At 53.3% G+C, this 16,215-nt stretch overlaps 1 protein-coding gene across 15 annotated transcripts in view; it reads right to left on the reverse strand.

The window, feature by feature from the left end:
• The window catches only part of LOC143031107 (uncharacterized), a 202,836-nt gene that overhangs the window by 110,119 nt on the left and 76,502 nt on the right, over positions 1 to 16,215 (reverse strand). Inside the window, exon 5 of one of the 15 annotated variants that reach the window (XM_076194543.1) lies at positions 1,796 to 3,291. The exons of 10 other annotated variants lie outside the window; for them this stretch is intronic. In XM_076194543.1, coding sequence (XP_076050658.1) covers positions 2,539 to 3,291 — 753 coding nt within the window. In that variant the 3' untranslated portion in view covers positions 1,796 to 2,538. Of the gene's footprint in view, positions 1 to 1,795; positions 3,292 to 5,855; positions 7,901 to 8,217; positions 9,037 to 9,115; positions 10,033 to 13,528; positions 14,362 to 16,215 lie in introns of those variants that run through there. 4 more of the 15 variants (XM_076194547.1, XM_076194548.1, XM_076194544.1 and 1 more) reach the window with 4 other exon arrangements.

Consider the following 16,215-nt stretch of genomic DNA (forward strand, 5'->3'; position numbering starts at 1 on the left):
GGAGAGGGGAAAGGAAAAGGGAGAAGGAAGGAAAGGAGAGGGAGGGGACAGGAGACTGGAAACAGGGAAAATAGACTGAAAGTAAAAAGGGAGAGGAGGAGGAGGAGGGAGTAAGGGAGAGAAGGAAAGGAGCACCTGGGCCCCTCTTGTGCTTTTCCCCCGAAGTATGCACTCGATCTCGGCCGTGTGACGTCACTACACAGTGGACTACCTTTCCACTTTCTGTAGTTCCACTTGAGGTCCTGTCTGGCCATTTATTTGCCTACCAAAAAATGGAGGGACAAACCCCCCCACTTCTTTCAGGGCACAGCAAAAGGGGCTTAATGTAATTCAGAATGTGAATATTATTTTCTGTCGTCAAGGAGGCCAGAGTCACGTGACCATTACGTCATCATTCTGACACGCGTTTGAATCGAATAGTTAATGTTCATCCATCTGGCAAACCATATGAATGGATATTATATATATATATATATATATATATATATATATATATATATATACATGTGAACAAATATCTCACACGGAACGTTTTGCGAGAACAACTGAATAGACGATGTATTGTACACAAAGGACCATTCACACGGTCGAACCCGGTTTGCCAAGCACGTGTTTGAAGTAGCGTTTGACCGTGTGAACGGGGGTATTTGGTTGTCAAACACGTTTGTCAAACGTGTTTGATACCCCCATTCACACGGTCAAACACGACTTCAAACAACTGTTTGACAAACCGGGTTCGACCGTGTGAATGGCCCCACAACCAAGACGTTGAGAGTTCTTGCATAACATGTCGAGGAAGCTTTTCACAGCCTCGGAGCCATCCTTGGGGGGAGCTCGCCCTCGAGGACGATGACGAAGGTCCTTGGCCGGCCGCCACTGCTGCCGAGGAAGACCTTGGCGGCGTCAGGTGGAGAACGTGCCCACACACACACACACACACACACACCTTTGGCTCCTGAGTGCCAAGTGACACTCAATTCGTGATGAGAGTGTTTCGGCGAGGAGACGAGAGAACGAGGGAAGGAGGGAGGGATGAAGGAGGGAGGGAAAGGAAGGGATGAGGGGAGGAAGGAGAGGGAAAGGAAGGGATGAGGGGAGGAAGGAGAGGGAAAGGAAGGGATGAGGGGAGGAAGGAGAGGGAAGGAGGGAAGGAGAGGGAAGGAGGGAAGGAAAGGGAAGGAGGGAAGGAGAGGTTAGGAGGGAAGGAAAGGGAAGGAGGGAAGGAAAGGGAAGGAGGGAAGGAAAGGGAAGGAGGGAAGGAAAGGGAAGGAAAGAGAAGGAGGGAAGGAAAGAGAAGGAGGGAAGGAAAGAGAAGGAGGGAAGGAAAGGGAAGGAGGGAGGGAAGAAAGGGAAGGAGGGAGGGAAGAAAGGGAAGGAGGGAGGGAAGAAAGAGAAGGAGGGAGGGAAGAAAGGGAAGGAGGGAGGGAAGGAAAGGGAAGGAGGGAGGGAAGGAAAGGGAAGGAGGGAGGGAAGGAAAGGGAAGGAGGGAGGGAAGGAAAGGGAAGGAAAGGGAAGGAGGGAGGGAAGGAAAGGGAAGGAGGGAGGGAAGGAAAGGGAAGGAGGGAGAGAAGGAAAGGAGGGAGAAGGGGAGGAGAGGGAGGAGAGGGAGGGGGGACGAGAGGGAGGGGGGAGGAGAGGGAGGGGGGAGGAGAGGGAGGGGGGAGGAGAGGGAGGGGGAGGAGAGGGAGGGGGAGGAGAGGGGAGAAGGGGAGGGGAGGAAGGGGAGGAGAGGGAGGGAGAAGGGGAGGGGAGGAAGGGGAGGAGAGGGAGAAGGGGAGGGGAGGAAGGGGAGGAGAGGGAGGGGGGCAAATGACGTCACCACTCGATGATCAGCTGACGGGGGGTGGGGGTGGCTTGACACAAGGGCACACTTTATAAACTTGATTCTTGCTAACGCTTGGCGGTTGTCGAGTAGGGGCAGGTTCCCCCAAGACGACACCGCCACAAAACCGCCCGGCGGAAGTCACCGTGTTCAACATACCCTCGCACCCTAAGGCCCTGTTCACACTATCGGTCTGAACCGCGCGGAAACCGCGGCGGTACCACACCGCTGAAAAAAGCGCGGTTGTGTGTGTGTGTGAACGTCTCCATAGACTTGCATTGTAAATGAACCGTCGCGGTTCAAACCGCTTATGTGAACGCTGCCCTAGACTGTCCCCCCAAAGGTCCGCCTCGGAAGACGCGCGGCGTGCAGGCTGAGGCGAGCGAGTGAGCGAGCGAAGCTAGGCGAAGCCAATTCGTGTGGGGGGTGGGCGTGCAAGAAGTACGAGGCCGGGACGAGGATCGAGGGCGCGCCCACTGAGCTAACGCCTCCTTCAGGAATAATAATTATAAAAAAAAAAGAAAATCCGGCCCAAAGCTTCCGACTACCAGATGCATCTTCTGACTTATAGAGAGACACTCCCCAACCGAGAGAACACTATCTGCCAACACGCTCTGGGCTCCCCCCCCCTTCCTTTAAAAACACGTGTCCACAAAGTACGTCACCAGAGAGAGGGGCGCGCGCACCTCCTGACGACGACGACGACTGCGATCGCGCTAGACGAGGGCGGGGCTGGGCGCCGGGTGGTGCTTCTTCTCGACGTGGTGCTTGAGGATGTGCATGCGGCTGAATCCCTGGCCGCAGACCACGCAGACGTACTTCTCGCCTGTGTGGATCCTCTCGTGGTTCTGCAGGTGCTGCTTCTTCTTGAACCGCGCCTCGCACCAACCGCACGGGAACGGGCGCTCGGCCACGTCGTCCACGCCTCCGCCGGCGCTGGCGCCACCCCCGCCACCGCCGCTGCCGCCCATGGCAGCCACGCCGGACATCGCTGCAGCCGCCGCAGCCGCCACCTCCATCAGGTGGTGGAGCACGCCCCCGCCCTCCTCCCCTCCGTCGCCGCCTCCGCCGTAAGCTCCCGCGCCTCCGACGCACTCGTACCCACCTCCAACGCCGTTGTCGCAAGCACCTGCTGCGGCAGTACCTGCCGCCGCCACCCCACCTCCGCCTGCGGCGGAGGAGAGGCCACTACCACTACCGCCGCCGCTCCCGCCGAAGGGAGGAACATGGTACTTGGGTGACGTAGGCGAGTGGTGCTGGAGATGATGATGATGCTGGTGATGGTGATGATGGTGATGAAGTGCGAGGAGGTCCGCCGCCGCCGCCGCCGCAGAGGAGGTGGAGGAGGTGGTGGAGGAGGAGGGCGAGGTGGAGGAAGGGGCCAGGCCGCGCGGTGCGAGGGCGAGGCGCGACGCCCCCGGTCCTGCCGGGGTTGCCAGGACCCGAGCGCCACACGCCGTCACGCCCCTCTGCAAACAGAACGCACCTTTAGACCTTTTAGCCCACTCCTCCTCCTCCTCCTCATCCAACTCCTCCTCTTCCTCTTTGCCAGGCCCAGATCATCCTCCTCCTCCTCCTACCTCCACCTCAAACAAGACTCACCTCACCATCTTTATTTCAAGTTATTTCACTTGATGAAATAGGATTTCAGTCAGCTGTAGGGGCTGGCTGGGTGGGGGGAGGGGGGATGAACAGCCGCATTAGGCTGTTACATTCCCCCTTCCTCCCCCCACTCCAAAGGCCCTCAACCGAATAAAATCGTTCATCTTTAGCCAGAATAAATTATATAGAGTATGTCCATAGAAGAGTATACAACGCTACGGGAATATATAATGTAAACAACAGCTATCATTCTTTATTGAGATTCTCGAAAATCAGGAAGTTTCCGTTACAGAGAAGAAATCGTTCCAAAATATGAGATTCCGTTCACACACAAAAATAAATAAATAAATAAATAAATAAATAAAATAATAATAAAAAATAATAAAAAATGATAAATAAATAAAAAGTCCCGGCAGCACACAAGCAATTTTTCGCTAGCATGCTATTTGCTTTTGCCACTTGCGTCATAGAGTGAGAAGCTGAACGACTAAGAGTTTGAACCTAGACACACTGTTCATATGTCTTAGAATACTGTTACCCAAGTCGTTTCTAATCAAACTCAGTAGCAAAAGCAAATATCACGCTAGCCTAGTGTGCCGCCACCGTAAGTTATTTCGTCTAGCAACAATGTACTTCGTACACATTACACAAACTTACACAAGTTAAGCTTGCCTTACACAATATTATTGCGCAATATTTCGTTTTGTACAATATTATTGAACTGAGTAGCAATGGTATTGAAGAATGACTCAATATATTGAAGACCTCGAAAGCACAGGCCAAGCACGCGAGCCTCTTCAATACTATCCCTATACCGTCAGTAATATTGTACAATACGGAATATTGCGCAATATTTTTCATCGTGTAGGACTTTGAAGGCGATCCTGTTCATCATCCTAAGGCCCTGTTCACACTTGCGGTTCAAACCGCTAGTGTGAATGGGGCCTAAGGCCGAGTCATGACTCCAACCACATGTCTTTGGGAGTTCTCGGGAGTGTATGTTGAACACAGTACTCCCGTTCGTTCTGGATTAGATCCTAAGAGTAATCTTATCTAACTTCCTTAAGAAGGTTAAAGCCAGCCCTTAACTAACTGGAGTTTCTATAAGACACTCCCCACCCCCTCACCCCAACCTTGCTAACTCCGCCTCCTTCGCAAACAAAGCCCCGCCCACTTATATCATGTGACTTCCCAGAGCCTATGCCCACCAATGAAGGAACTTCACGGAAGAGGCGGGGCTTCTATCAAGCCCCGCCCATTTAGATCACGTGACTTCCCCGTGCCGATGTCCACCAATGAGTGCTCTCAGAAACTAGGCGGCGGGCGGGGTTTGTATTAAGTCCCACCCACTTAGATCACGTGATTTCCACGAGCCTGTCTACTAATAAGGCTCGACTAGACGGTGGGTGGTGTTTGTACTAAGCCCCGCCCACTTACATCACGTGACTCCCGCCCCTGTGCCCACCAATGAGGGGTCTCCGCGACTAGGTGGTGGGCGGGACTTGTCTGTCAAGGTGAGTAACAAGTGTTCCTGGTCGACGTATCCATGCCCACTAACCTAGACGACCCTAGAAACACAAATTCAGCTTACACATCTAGATTTAGCCAGTTTATAACCCATGGTGGCACGAAAAAGGAGCAATTTGAGTCTATAACTCGAACTGATCCAACTAACAAAGACATCCCTGGACACGAGGACCTATCTGACGGAGGAGGTCGATTTCCAAGTACGAGGATCAACCCAGGGGCTGATCCTCCTTTGAACAGTCTCGATCGCGACCACCCAAATACCTGAGAGAGAGAGAGAGAGAGAGAGAGAAAGAAAGAGAGAGAGAGAGAGAGAGAGACTTCTTCAGTAGTAGGGCTGTCTATTGCCTTTCCCTGCCTCCCCCCTCCATCTGTGACAGATCTTCGTCAGCCAGGTCCCTCCGGGAGGAGGGCACCCCTCCTCCTCTACCCACTCCCCACACACGTCGCACCTCCGGGGCGCCCTTCCCTCCCGCTGTGACCCAACGGCCTGTCCCTCCCGACGAAGGCGCCGACATCTGCCTCGCAGCTTCGGCCTGGCTGTGCGATCTTCTTGTTCCTCCTCCTCCTTCAGGCTTCCTGTAGGGGACCTCGATCTTGGGCGCTTCCTGGCCGGATGGCGACTACCTTGGATGCCCTGAAAGAGGATGGAACGCCTCATCCAAAGTCATCCATTACCTCCCTGGAGGAATGGATGCGTCACCTAAGACGCATCCATTCCCTCCTCTTGCCAAGTACCACCAATTAAACTCACAAAATCCCATTTCCGGGTTACCTATTAGCCTTCAAACTATTTCCTCCATTCCCTGTTGCCACAAAACGATCTTATAGACTTACAATTACCAAACGATTCCATTGTCATTAAGTCAACGATAAAATAAGGAAAAATACAAAGTATATAATTATGGGTACGTCCTTTATTATTATTTAAAGATTCAAAGTCCATGTACACAACTTTTTTATATATACAAACACCATTCTCGATTGTTTTTTTTTTTTCAACCTCAAAGAGAACGAGGAATGGGGGGGATGGGGGTGGGGGGCATACGTAGGTCTGTTAACTACTTAACCCATTAAACTCCGATGACAAGATGTCTTGTCATTTGGTCAAATAAAACAAAAAATCATAAAACACCAAAATGTTTGATCAAACACCAGAAAAATATGACGTCAGTCCTCGCTTCGCTCGCGAGCGAAGCGAGGACTGACGTCATATTTTTCTGGTGTTTGATCAAACATTTTGGTGTTTTATGATTTTTTGTTTTATTTGACCAAATGACAAGACATCTTGTCATCGGAGTTTAACTACTTAAAACTCCCAGAGCACTTCAAGATGTGTAGCAGGATTTGGGGAAGGGGGGATTACACCGAGGGATATGTTGGAGTATTCCTTAATACTGTTTCCGTATATGGCTATTTGTGCGAGCAACTTGATTTTAACACCAGTCTTTGCCAATTTTGCGCTGTCAGCACGTTTAATATATTAAATAATTATCATTAATTGTCGTGCCTACCGGATCAATTCAACGATTATTTTCCCCTCTGCAAAAGGTTTGCATTGTTTGGTGAAGCAAATGCTTTTGTAACCGAATTCTGTAGATAAACGTTGTGACGTCATGTCGCCTCTTCCAGAATTTTATTTTAGTTTATTTCAAATTATCACAAAACTTGAACTGACTTAACAGCATCTTCAACTATGTGGCGAAAAAACCATAACACTCGTAACTTTGGTAAACACAAGACGGGCCTCCGTGTATGCACGTATGTATGTACGAGTGCGTGTGTGTGTCTTCAAGTATTTCTTGAATAAAGAGTTTGGGTCAGTCTCTGTCTTCATCAAATTTGGACTTACTTTATTGTGTATGTGTACGTGTATGTGTGTGTGTGTGTGTGTGTGTGTTTTGAGGGATTTTTCGAGTAGCCATGAGACGAGGAGGGAGGGAGGAAGGTAGGGGAGGAAGGAGGAAATAACGACTTTTGTGTTTCGGTACGCATCATGGGAAGACGGGGAGGGGTAGGTGGTCGGGGAGGGGGAGAAGAGGAGGAGGAACATCACCTTTCTTAGGTCCCCCCAGCAGCAGGGTGTTCCTCCGGCCAGATACTTAGCACGTGTCGAGACGCAACAACCCGAAGCCCCCCGAGCGGGTCTTGCACGACGCAGGGCGGGGCAGGAGCGGGAGAGCTTCCAGTAAGACGCCCTCGCCTCCCATTGAGGCGGCCCGGTGGCAGTAAGGTGGCGGGTGTTTGGTGGGGGAGGAGAGAGCGGGGGAACTGGGCTCCACCTCCTCCTCCAGGGACGCTGCCCTCCTGACGGAGGGTCAGCCAGTGCAAGGTTCTTCATCCGTGCGAGCTCGAGGCAGTGTCCTTGGTGCAGACGCCCACCTTGATGTGCTTGAGCAAGGTGCTCCTCTGGGTGAAGCTCCTGCCGCAGTTGTAGCAGGTGTGCGGCCTCGAGCCGAGGTGGATGCGGACGTGTTCGTCCAGGGTGTAGCGCCGTTTGAACCGCTGCGAGCAGTAGGGGCACGGGAAGGGGCGCTCCTCCCCGCTGCGGTACGTCATTCCTGACGGCGGGGCACCGCCACCCAGCCGCTCCTTCCCGCCACCGCTGCCGCCGTAGGCCAGGCTGCTGACAATGGCGTCACTAAAGACGTTGACATCCGATCCACACCCACCACCACCTACTCCTCCACCCGTCAACGATGAAGCCCCTGGCAGCCCGAAGGCCGTCCCACTGCCAAAGCTCCCTCCGCCTCCGCCGCCGCCGCCGCTGCTAGTAGTGGCCACACCGCCGCTGCCGTGGTGCTGCGGGAGGGCGGTCACGGTCTGCGGAGGCGGTGGAGGGGGCGGTGGCGGCGGCGGCGGCGGCTGAGCGGAATGGTTGTGGTGGAGGGCGTGCCTGATCGTCAGCCCCACCCCGAGGGCGGAATAGGACTGAGCCGACACAACGCCCTGCAACGAGAAACGACCCGCCTTTAGTGGCGCTCGCGGCAAAGAGCAGCACACCCAACACCAAACCAAAATCAACCACCACCACCACCTCCTCCTCCTCTTTAGCCACACCAATACCAATATCACCACCACCACCACCACCAGCACCTGGCCGGTTATACCACCTGCGGTTTGCCCACATACAATTCCCCTCGTAACGCTCATTATTAAAAAAAAAAAAAAAAAAAAGCTAAGTCACCCCTGAACCCCCCCCCCCCCCCCCGGGACCCCGTGGCTGAACAAGAACCTTGGGTACCCGAAGGACCTCCTCCCCCACCCCCAAACGAACACAACCACCGGCAGAACACGTCACAGCAGCGGCGGCGACTCGAATGTACACACAGATCAGCTGATCCGAAGCGGCGGCCTCGCCGCCAGTGACGTCAATTCCTTCTCGAAATTGACTTTGTTGAATCACATCTGCATGACCTAACACAGCTATTATAGCACCACGAATTGAACATATACATACAAACACACACACGCACACACACACACTACTGTTGCTCTGTAAAGGACGCCGACGGCGACGCTGACGAAGGCATCGTGCCGGCTGAAGCTGGATTGGGGAAAGCGGCGTGCAGTCGAGCCACAAGGTCTCCGTCGAACGAGAATCCGCCTGCGGGGGGAGGCGCCCCCTGCGGACCCGCGCCCGCCGCGCTACCGGCGGGGCAGGTCTTGGCGTGCGAAATGAGTCCGTTCTGCTGGACGAAGCTCTTCCCACAGGCGCGGCAGACGAAGGGTCGCTCCCCCGTGTGAAGCCGCTCGTGCTGCTTCACGTGGTGCTTCCGAATGAAGCGCTTCCCGCAGAAGGAACACGCGTAACGCCGCTCCACGTCGTCTCCCGCGCCCCCGCCAGGAGGACCCCCCACCCCGCCGCCGTGTTGCTTGAACGCATGGCTCCCATGGGCCACAATACCCGCGGCGGCAGCGGCGGCTGCGGCGTTATGACCATGCTGCGGATGCGGCTGCGTCGGCTGCTGCTGCTGCTGGCTCGGCAGATGGTGCACGACCCCCGGCAGCGGCGGCGATGACGTTGAAGTGGAGCTCGAAGGCATTCCCACCACCCCGGCCAGTTCCCACAAGGCGCTCAGGCCCTGCAATGGAGGGAGGAGGACCGGGCCTTAGTATACACACATCCGACACCCGCGCGCAGGAGGAGGGAGGAGGGAGGAAGGAGGGAGGAGGAAGGAGGGAGGAGGAGGAGGGAGGAAGAGTACTCACGCCGCCGGGAGGCCCTCATCTACGACCAAGACCGTGTGCGTAGAAGTAAAAAAAATGAACAATACTCCTTGACACACACCACCTTCCAACAAAACCGCAAGACACCTTCGTCCGCCACCGCCACCACCATGACAGTGTGTGTGTGTGTGTGTGACCACCGCTCTCTCTTAGCTGTTGTATATGTTGACGTGCCCTTGGTCCGGATGGGCGCGCCCCTTGTGACGCTGCAGGGAGGTCATCTGAGTGAAGCGCGCCCTGCAGTGGGGGCAGACGTAGGGTCGCTCCCCCGTGTGAATCCTCTCGTGCTGCGTCACGTGTTGCTTGGTCTTGAAGCGCCTCTGGCAGTAGGCGCAGGAGAAGGGCCTCGCCTGTTCCCAGCTCAGCAACACTCTGCTCCCGCCGGCGGCGCTGCCGCCGCCTCCACCGCCACTCCCCCCAGCGGCAGCAGCTGCGGCGGCGGCGGCGGCGGCTGCGGCAGCGGGCGACAGGGGGTGAGGTACGGCGTAGCCCAGCTGGTGGAGCGACGTCAGACGATGTTGCTGCGGCTGCTGCTGGGGAGGCGAGGGCGAGGACCCGACGCAGGTTGGGGGAGGAGGAGGAGGAGGAGCAGCGGCGAAGCGGGCGGCCCGGGCGTTGCAGGGGGACGACACGGAGGAGGGCTTTGAGGACGAGGTGGTCGAGGAGGAGGTGGTGCAATGGTTCGAGGTGGCCCCCGGGGGGTCTGAGTGGGTGTTGTTGGAGGCCGAGGACGCGGCCGTGGTGGAAGGGGGGGAGTTGGAGGCTTTTAGCGAGGAAGAAGAAGGGCAGGGCAGAAGCAGGGACTCGCGCATTGGCTCACCGCGCCCCAGCCAGCCCACCAAAGTCCGTCCCTGCAACGGAAACAACGACTCCTCTTAGTCTTGCCGCCTTGTGCTCCTCCTGCCGAAGGTTCTAAGAGCTATCTTACATAACGTACGTGTGCGTGCGCAGCTCGCACTCAACCAACACCGCTCCCCCCCCCCCGGCCCCGCCTCACCAGGAGCACCTCCGGCAACGCTTCCTGACGGAGGGCAGGGCGAAGTGCCGGAAGGCCGACTCGGAGAACACCTGCCTGGAGGAGATGCAGCCGCCCGTTGGACTCTAGCTTATGACCTGGTACTCCTCCTGCAGGAAGTAGTTTTTGGGGACCCAAGGACATACCGTGCGGGGTGGACTACCCGAACGGGTGATGGTCGGCGAGAACCACCTGACGACGGCGCAGCTGGGGGGAAGGGAGACTTAGCATGCTATTATTTCGAAAGCTTGCTGGGTCCCGGCGGTCTCAGTACGATTGAAAAAAACATAATAAAAAAAAAATATATATATAAAATAAAAATATTTCGTGGGGTCCTTTCGAACCCGTAGCTGAGATTTTCCTCAAAGTCCCATGATAACTAACATTATCTGGTTAAACTAGATTATCTAAACCATTCCAATTTCTCCCACTGGGACGATGCAATGAGGATTTTTTTTTACAGACTAAGGACTTGCAGGTATTAAACTCCGATGACAAGATTCTTGTCATTTGGTCAAATAAAACAAAACATCATAAAACACCAAAATGTTTGATCAAACAGCACCAGAAAAACATGACGTCAGTAGTCCTCGCTTCGCTCACGAGCGAGCGAGCGAGCGAAGCGAGGACTACTGACGTCATGTTTTTCTGGTGCTGTTTGATCAAACATTTTGGTGTTTTATGATTTCTTGTTTTATTTGACCAAATGACAAGAATCTTGTTTAATGGGTTAACCAAGTAGATTAACTTGCGGGAAAATGTAGTTTACACACAACCTCTACTGTAGTAGACTAATTTTGTTGTTCTTAAGATTTATTATGGCCATTGAGAGAGACTAGTTTCACACAGCATCATTAAGCTCTTAAGAATTGTTTTCACAATATTTTTCCTGTGTGTAACTTGTGTGTAACTTGTGTGTGTGTGTGTGTGTGTGTGTGTGTGTGTGTGTGTGTGTAAACGCGCCCAAGAGAAAGAAATGAAAGACCACGGGAGGGAGGGAGATAGATAGATAGAGAGGGAGAGAGGGAGAGAGGGGGGAGTGAGAGAGAGAGAGAGGGGGGAAGTGAGAGCGAGAGAGAGGGGGAGTGAGAGGGAGAGGGAGTGAGAGAGAAGGGGTGAGTGGGGGAGAGAGGGGGAGAGTGGAGAGGAGAAAGAGGGAGAGAGGGGGGGAGTGAGAGGAAGGAGAGAAGAGAGAGGAGAGAGAGGAGAGAGAGGAAAGGGAGAGGAGAGATAAGCGTATAGATGCCGTCGACGTCAACAATACGCCATTTTCGCTCAGAACGGCGTTTTTTCTGGCTTTTTTTTTCGCCAGAAGTATAACTTTTGAGAAGACACGCTATATTTTTTCCCCGCCATATCGCCTCCCAGAAAAGGCCAAACCATCCCGTTTTGGCGTCGTTACGGTGAAAATTAACTGAAGGCAATTCTAAAATAATTTCCTTTGTGTATATTTATGGGTTTAACACTTTCTTATACGAATTTAATTAAAAGACTTAATAACTCGGGGGGGGGGAGAGAGAGAGAGAGAGAGAGAGAGAGAGAGAGAGAGAGAGAGAGAGAGAGAGATTTTCTCTGGGCTGTCCCAAGACTTATGAATGAATATAAATCACTTGACGCTCCCCACATCCAAGGCTAAACAATGAGGCACTGCACACGTGGTGCTATAGTTGTTGTCCTTCATACACGTGGCCAACACACTCTCTGTTGCTGACAACACGATCACACGCGTCCTCCAATTACCAACAACCACGGTTCTTCGGCCTGTCAACAATGACATCACTGCTGAACACACACACACACACACACACCATTCTCTAGTCGATACCAACACATAACAAAGCTTATTTCTACATAAAAATCACAGACTATTATTAACAAGCCCCTTTCTCGACTCCAATTAATTTTTCTTGTTTTTTTTAATACAAGATGCAATGGGTCTTCGAGTCAACCTTGACCTCGCCTTAATAAAGTCTTTCAAGGAAGTCACACGACTGTTGGGTGTGGGGGTGGGGTGGGGCAAATCTCACCCACGTTATCCCAAAAGATTTTTCCATATCACAGGCAAATCACACGTTAACCCATTAAACTCCGATGACAAGATGTCTTGTCATTTGGTCAAATAAAACAAAAAATCATAAAACACCAAAATGTTTGATCAAACACCAGAAAAATATGACGTCAGTCCTCGCTTCGCTCGCAGCGAAGCGAGGACTGACGTCATATTTTTCTGGTGTTTGATCAAACATTTTGGTGTTTTATGATTTTTTGTTTTATTTGACCAAATGACAAGACATCTTGTCATCGGAGTTTAATGGGTTAATACATGTGTCATGTCTCTAGGGGCACTCGACTCCTCAAGGACTTCGGAGCGTGTGCAATAAATAAACAAATAAAATAAAAATAAATAAATATAATAATAATATACATATATAACCGTGCGTCCTTACAGGACCGAAACTCACAACCCAAGCTACAAAAAAATAATAATAATAATAATAATAATAATAAAAAATAAACAATATATACCATCAAAACATCATCACATTTATTATAAGGACGAAATGCAAAACTCGTGTCTTGTATTGGGTCAGACTGTTTTTACTGTGCATAAATAATCCATCATAGCTTAACATCAGTTTCATTATCACACTCCTTTATCACACACTCTCTTCATATCACCATCGTCGTTATTACACATCAAAATAACAGATGTTCATACAAATGCCACTGCCTCTCCCAAAATATACACAGCGTTTCCAGGTTATCAGAAGGGAGGGGGTGGGGGGGAGTGGGAGGAGGGTAATACTGCTGGACTAAGATCTCGGATTTTTTTTTTTGTTTTTTAAATATGTCGTGGCACATTGGGTCATTAAACTACATCCCACCAGTTGTTGTTTTTTTAAACAAACTAAAAAAAATTTATTTCAAATAAAATGAATATCTAAAAACGTGTTTACAAGAACGGCCATACTGGTCTCTGTTCTCTGTTTGGTGGTTTCTCTGCTGCCTTGATTCGTCTACAGAAGGAGGAGGAGGAGGAGGAGGAAGAGGGCGAGGAGGAGGAGGAAGAGGAAGTCTAAAACGACTGCACAGAAGGCCCGGCCTCAGACCGACCTGACCTAAACCCATTAAACTCCGATGACAAGATGTCTTGTCATTTGGTCAAATATAACAAAAAATCATAAAACACCAAAATGTTTGATCAAACACCAGAAAAATATGACGTCAGTAGTCCTCGCTTCGCTCGCAGCGAAGCTGCGAGCGAGCGAAGCGAGGACTACTGACGTCATATTTTTCTGGTGTTTGATCAAACATTTTGGTGTTTTATGATTTTTTGTTATATTTGACCAAATGACAAGACATCTTGTCATCGGAGTTTAATGGGTTAAGAGACACAGACACACTCACTCACTCACACCCCAACCTTCCCGGTTCCTGACGAAGGCCCCTTCGTTCTGAGCCCGTCCCCAGTCCTCCTCCACAGGATAAAGATTTCCTGCTCTCGTGGGTAGTAGGGCAGTGGCTCCTGCTGGGGGAGGGGAGGGGAGGGGGGCGTTGTAGACTGCGGCGGGAAGGAGGAAGAGGGCGAGGAGGAGGAGGAGGAGGAAGAGGTGGGGGCTACCGCCTTCTAGAAGGAATCCGACGGGTTAGCTTGAAAGGAAGCTTCACTGCTCAAGTGATGTGCGGCGGCGGCGGCGGCTGCGGCGGCAGAGTGCGGCGGAAGACTGGCTGCCGCAGCGGCCGCGGCAGCGTACTGGGCCATGGCGTTGACTGCTCCGAGGGCTGCGTGGTGGTGCGAGGAGGAGGAGGAGGAGGTGCTGTGTCCAGCATTGTGGTGCTGGTGGTGGTGGTGATGATGGTGGTGTTGCGACGTCAACGAGGTTGTGTTGGAGGAGGTGGTGGAGGATGTGGAAGAGGAGGTGTTGGAGGAGGAGGTCGCGTCGGCCGAGTGCTTTCGTTTCACGTGACTCATGAGCTGGTGCTTCTGCACAAAGGCCCTCCCGCACATGTCACAGGCGTAGGGCCGCTCGCCCGTGTGGATGCGTTCGTGCTCGATCCGATGGTCTTTCCGCTTAAATCGGCGCCCACAGTACACACACTGATGGGGCCTTAGTGATTCGTCTTCCAGGGAAGGCATGGGGTAGTTGAGCGCGGCCATCAACCCCTGGAACAGAGCAGAGCCGCTTAACAACATGTGCCAACACCTCCTCCTCCTCCTCCTTACTCCTCCTCTTCCCTTCCACCACTAACACCACATCACCACCTGTCAACCTGTGCCACCCTCGCACGTACGCGACTCTTCGCCATCGCTATCATCACCTTCGCTATCTCCAGCACCCACCCTGATCATCATCCTCCTCCTCCTTCTTCCTCCCTCACCACCACCACCATCACCACCACCACCACCACCACCACCTGGGGGGGGGGGCGTGAAGCAGGACGCGGCCAACACACTAAGCTAAGGACTGTATGGAATGCGGCAATTACTTCTTTTTACCCGTGACTAGAAACATCTGGCAGGTCGCGCTGCTACTCCACACACACACCTACCTCGCAGCCAAAACAACCACAGTTAAAAGGACAAGGAGGACAAGGAGGAGAAGGAGGAGGAACAGGGAGGAGGAAGAGGAGCTTCACCTTCGATGGAGGAGGACAGAAGCGCCGCCCTTACACTACCCAAAGGGAAGGCCGACCTCGATCGACCTCCCTCCATCCCTCCCCACATCAGCTAGATCACTCCCCGAAGGCGGGTCACGAGAGGAACCTGCTGGGTTCCTTGGAGGGGGGAGGCTGCCATTGCCCCCCGTGGCTACGATAACTATGTAAGAACGTGGGGGGGGGGGCAGGGCCTACAGGTGGGGAGAAGGGGACGGGGATGGGGCGGCGGAGCTCGCGTCGCCTCCGCCTCCGCCGCCGCCGCCGACGCTGCTACTGCTACTAGAACGACAGCTGCTACCGCCGCCACTGCTGCTGCCGCCGCTGCCGCCGCCGCCGCCGGGCTACAGTTGCACAGGGTAGTGGGAAGCCAAGTGGAGTCTCCACATGTCCCGCGTCTCGAACATGAGTCCACAGATGGAGCACATGTTGTTCTCGTTATGGTGGATCTTCTCGTGCAGCTTGAGCGAGTCCTTCCTCTTGAAGCGCTTGCCGCAAACGACACAGGCGAAAGCGCGCAAGTCCGAGTGTTTGGTAAGGTGGTTGCGCAGGTGCGTCTTCTGGGCGAATCGCTGCCCGCACATCTCGCACACGAAGGGCTTATCGCCCGTGTGTACCTTCTCATGTATTATCAAGTGGTCCTTCCTCTTAAAGGCCTTCTCACAGTAGGCACACGAAAAGGGCCGCGGACAGTCCACGAGCAGCCTGTGCCCTTCCTCCTTCTCATCACGCCACTCCGTGTGACCCTGTTGCCAAACGCCCTGCAACAGATGGAGACCACACCTTAGAGCTGAGGGGGGGGGAGGGCTAACCAACAGCACTACCACATGCCAACAATGTCCACGGGCTCCCAGACTACAGCCCAGAACTAGTCCAGCCTACGTGCTAACACACTACGAGCACATAACACACACACACTCTCCTCTGCTCCCGTCCCGTCCTCCCACGGTCGTGTTCATTTCGCTGTAGGGATAAATTGCCGTCTCCTCTCTCCTCCTCCTCCTCTTCTCAACCCCTCGCCTCGCGTCTCCTCTTCGCCGATACCACCGTCAGGTAGGCACAGCGTGTCTGCCAGCCAACACTTCTCCCATCGCCTGCACTCCCCGTATCCTCACCATCTTTCCTTTCGTTAAAGAAAAAATCTCCCCCCCACCCCCGTCTCCCCCATCTGCCCCCCCTCCACCCATCCATAGCTCCATTTCCGTTCAATCCCCCCTCCCCCAATCTCAGCCTTGCACACTCACTCTTCATATACCCCTCCATCGACACCTACCTAACCCCCCTCTCCCCCCATTGTCTCATTCCACTTCTCTCCTCCCCCCCCCGCAAACAGCCCCCCAGAACCAACCTCTCCTCACCTTCT

The sequence above is a fragment of the Oratosquilla oratoria genome, chromosome 12 (assembly GCF_046742065.1).
Source record: "Oratosquilla oratoria isolate Oo_2021 chromosome 12, ASM4674206v1, whole genome shotgun sequence".
NCBI classification, from domain to species: Eukaryota; Metazoa; Arthropoda; class Malacostraca; order Stomatopoda; family Squillidae; genus Oratosquilla; species Oratosquilla oratoria.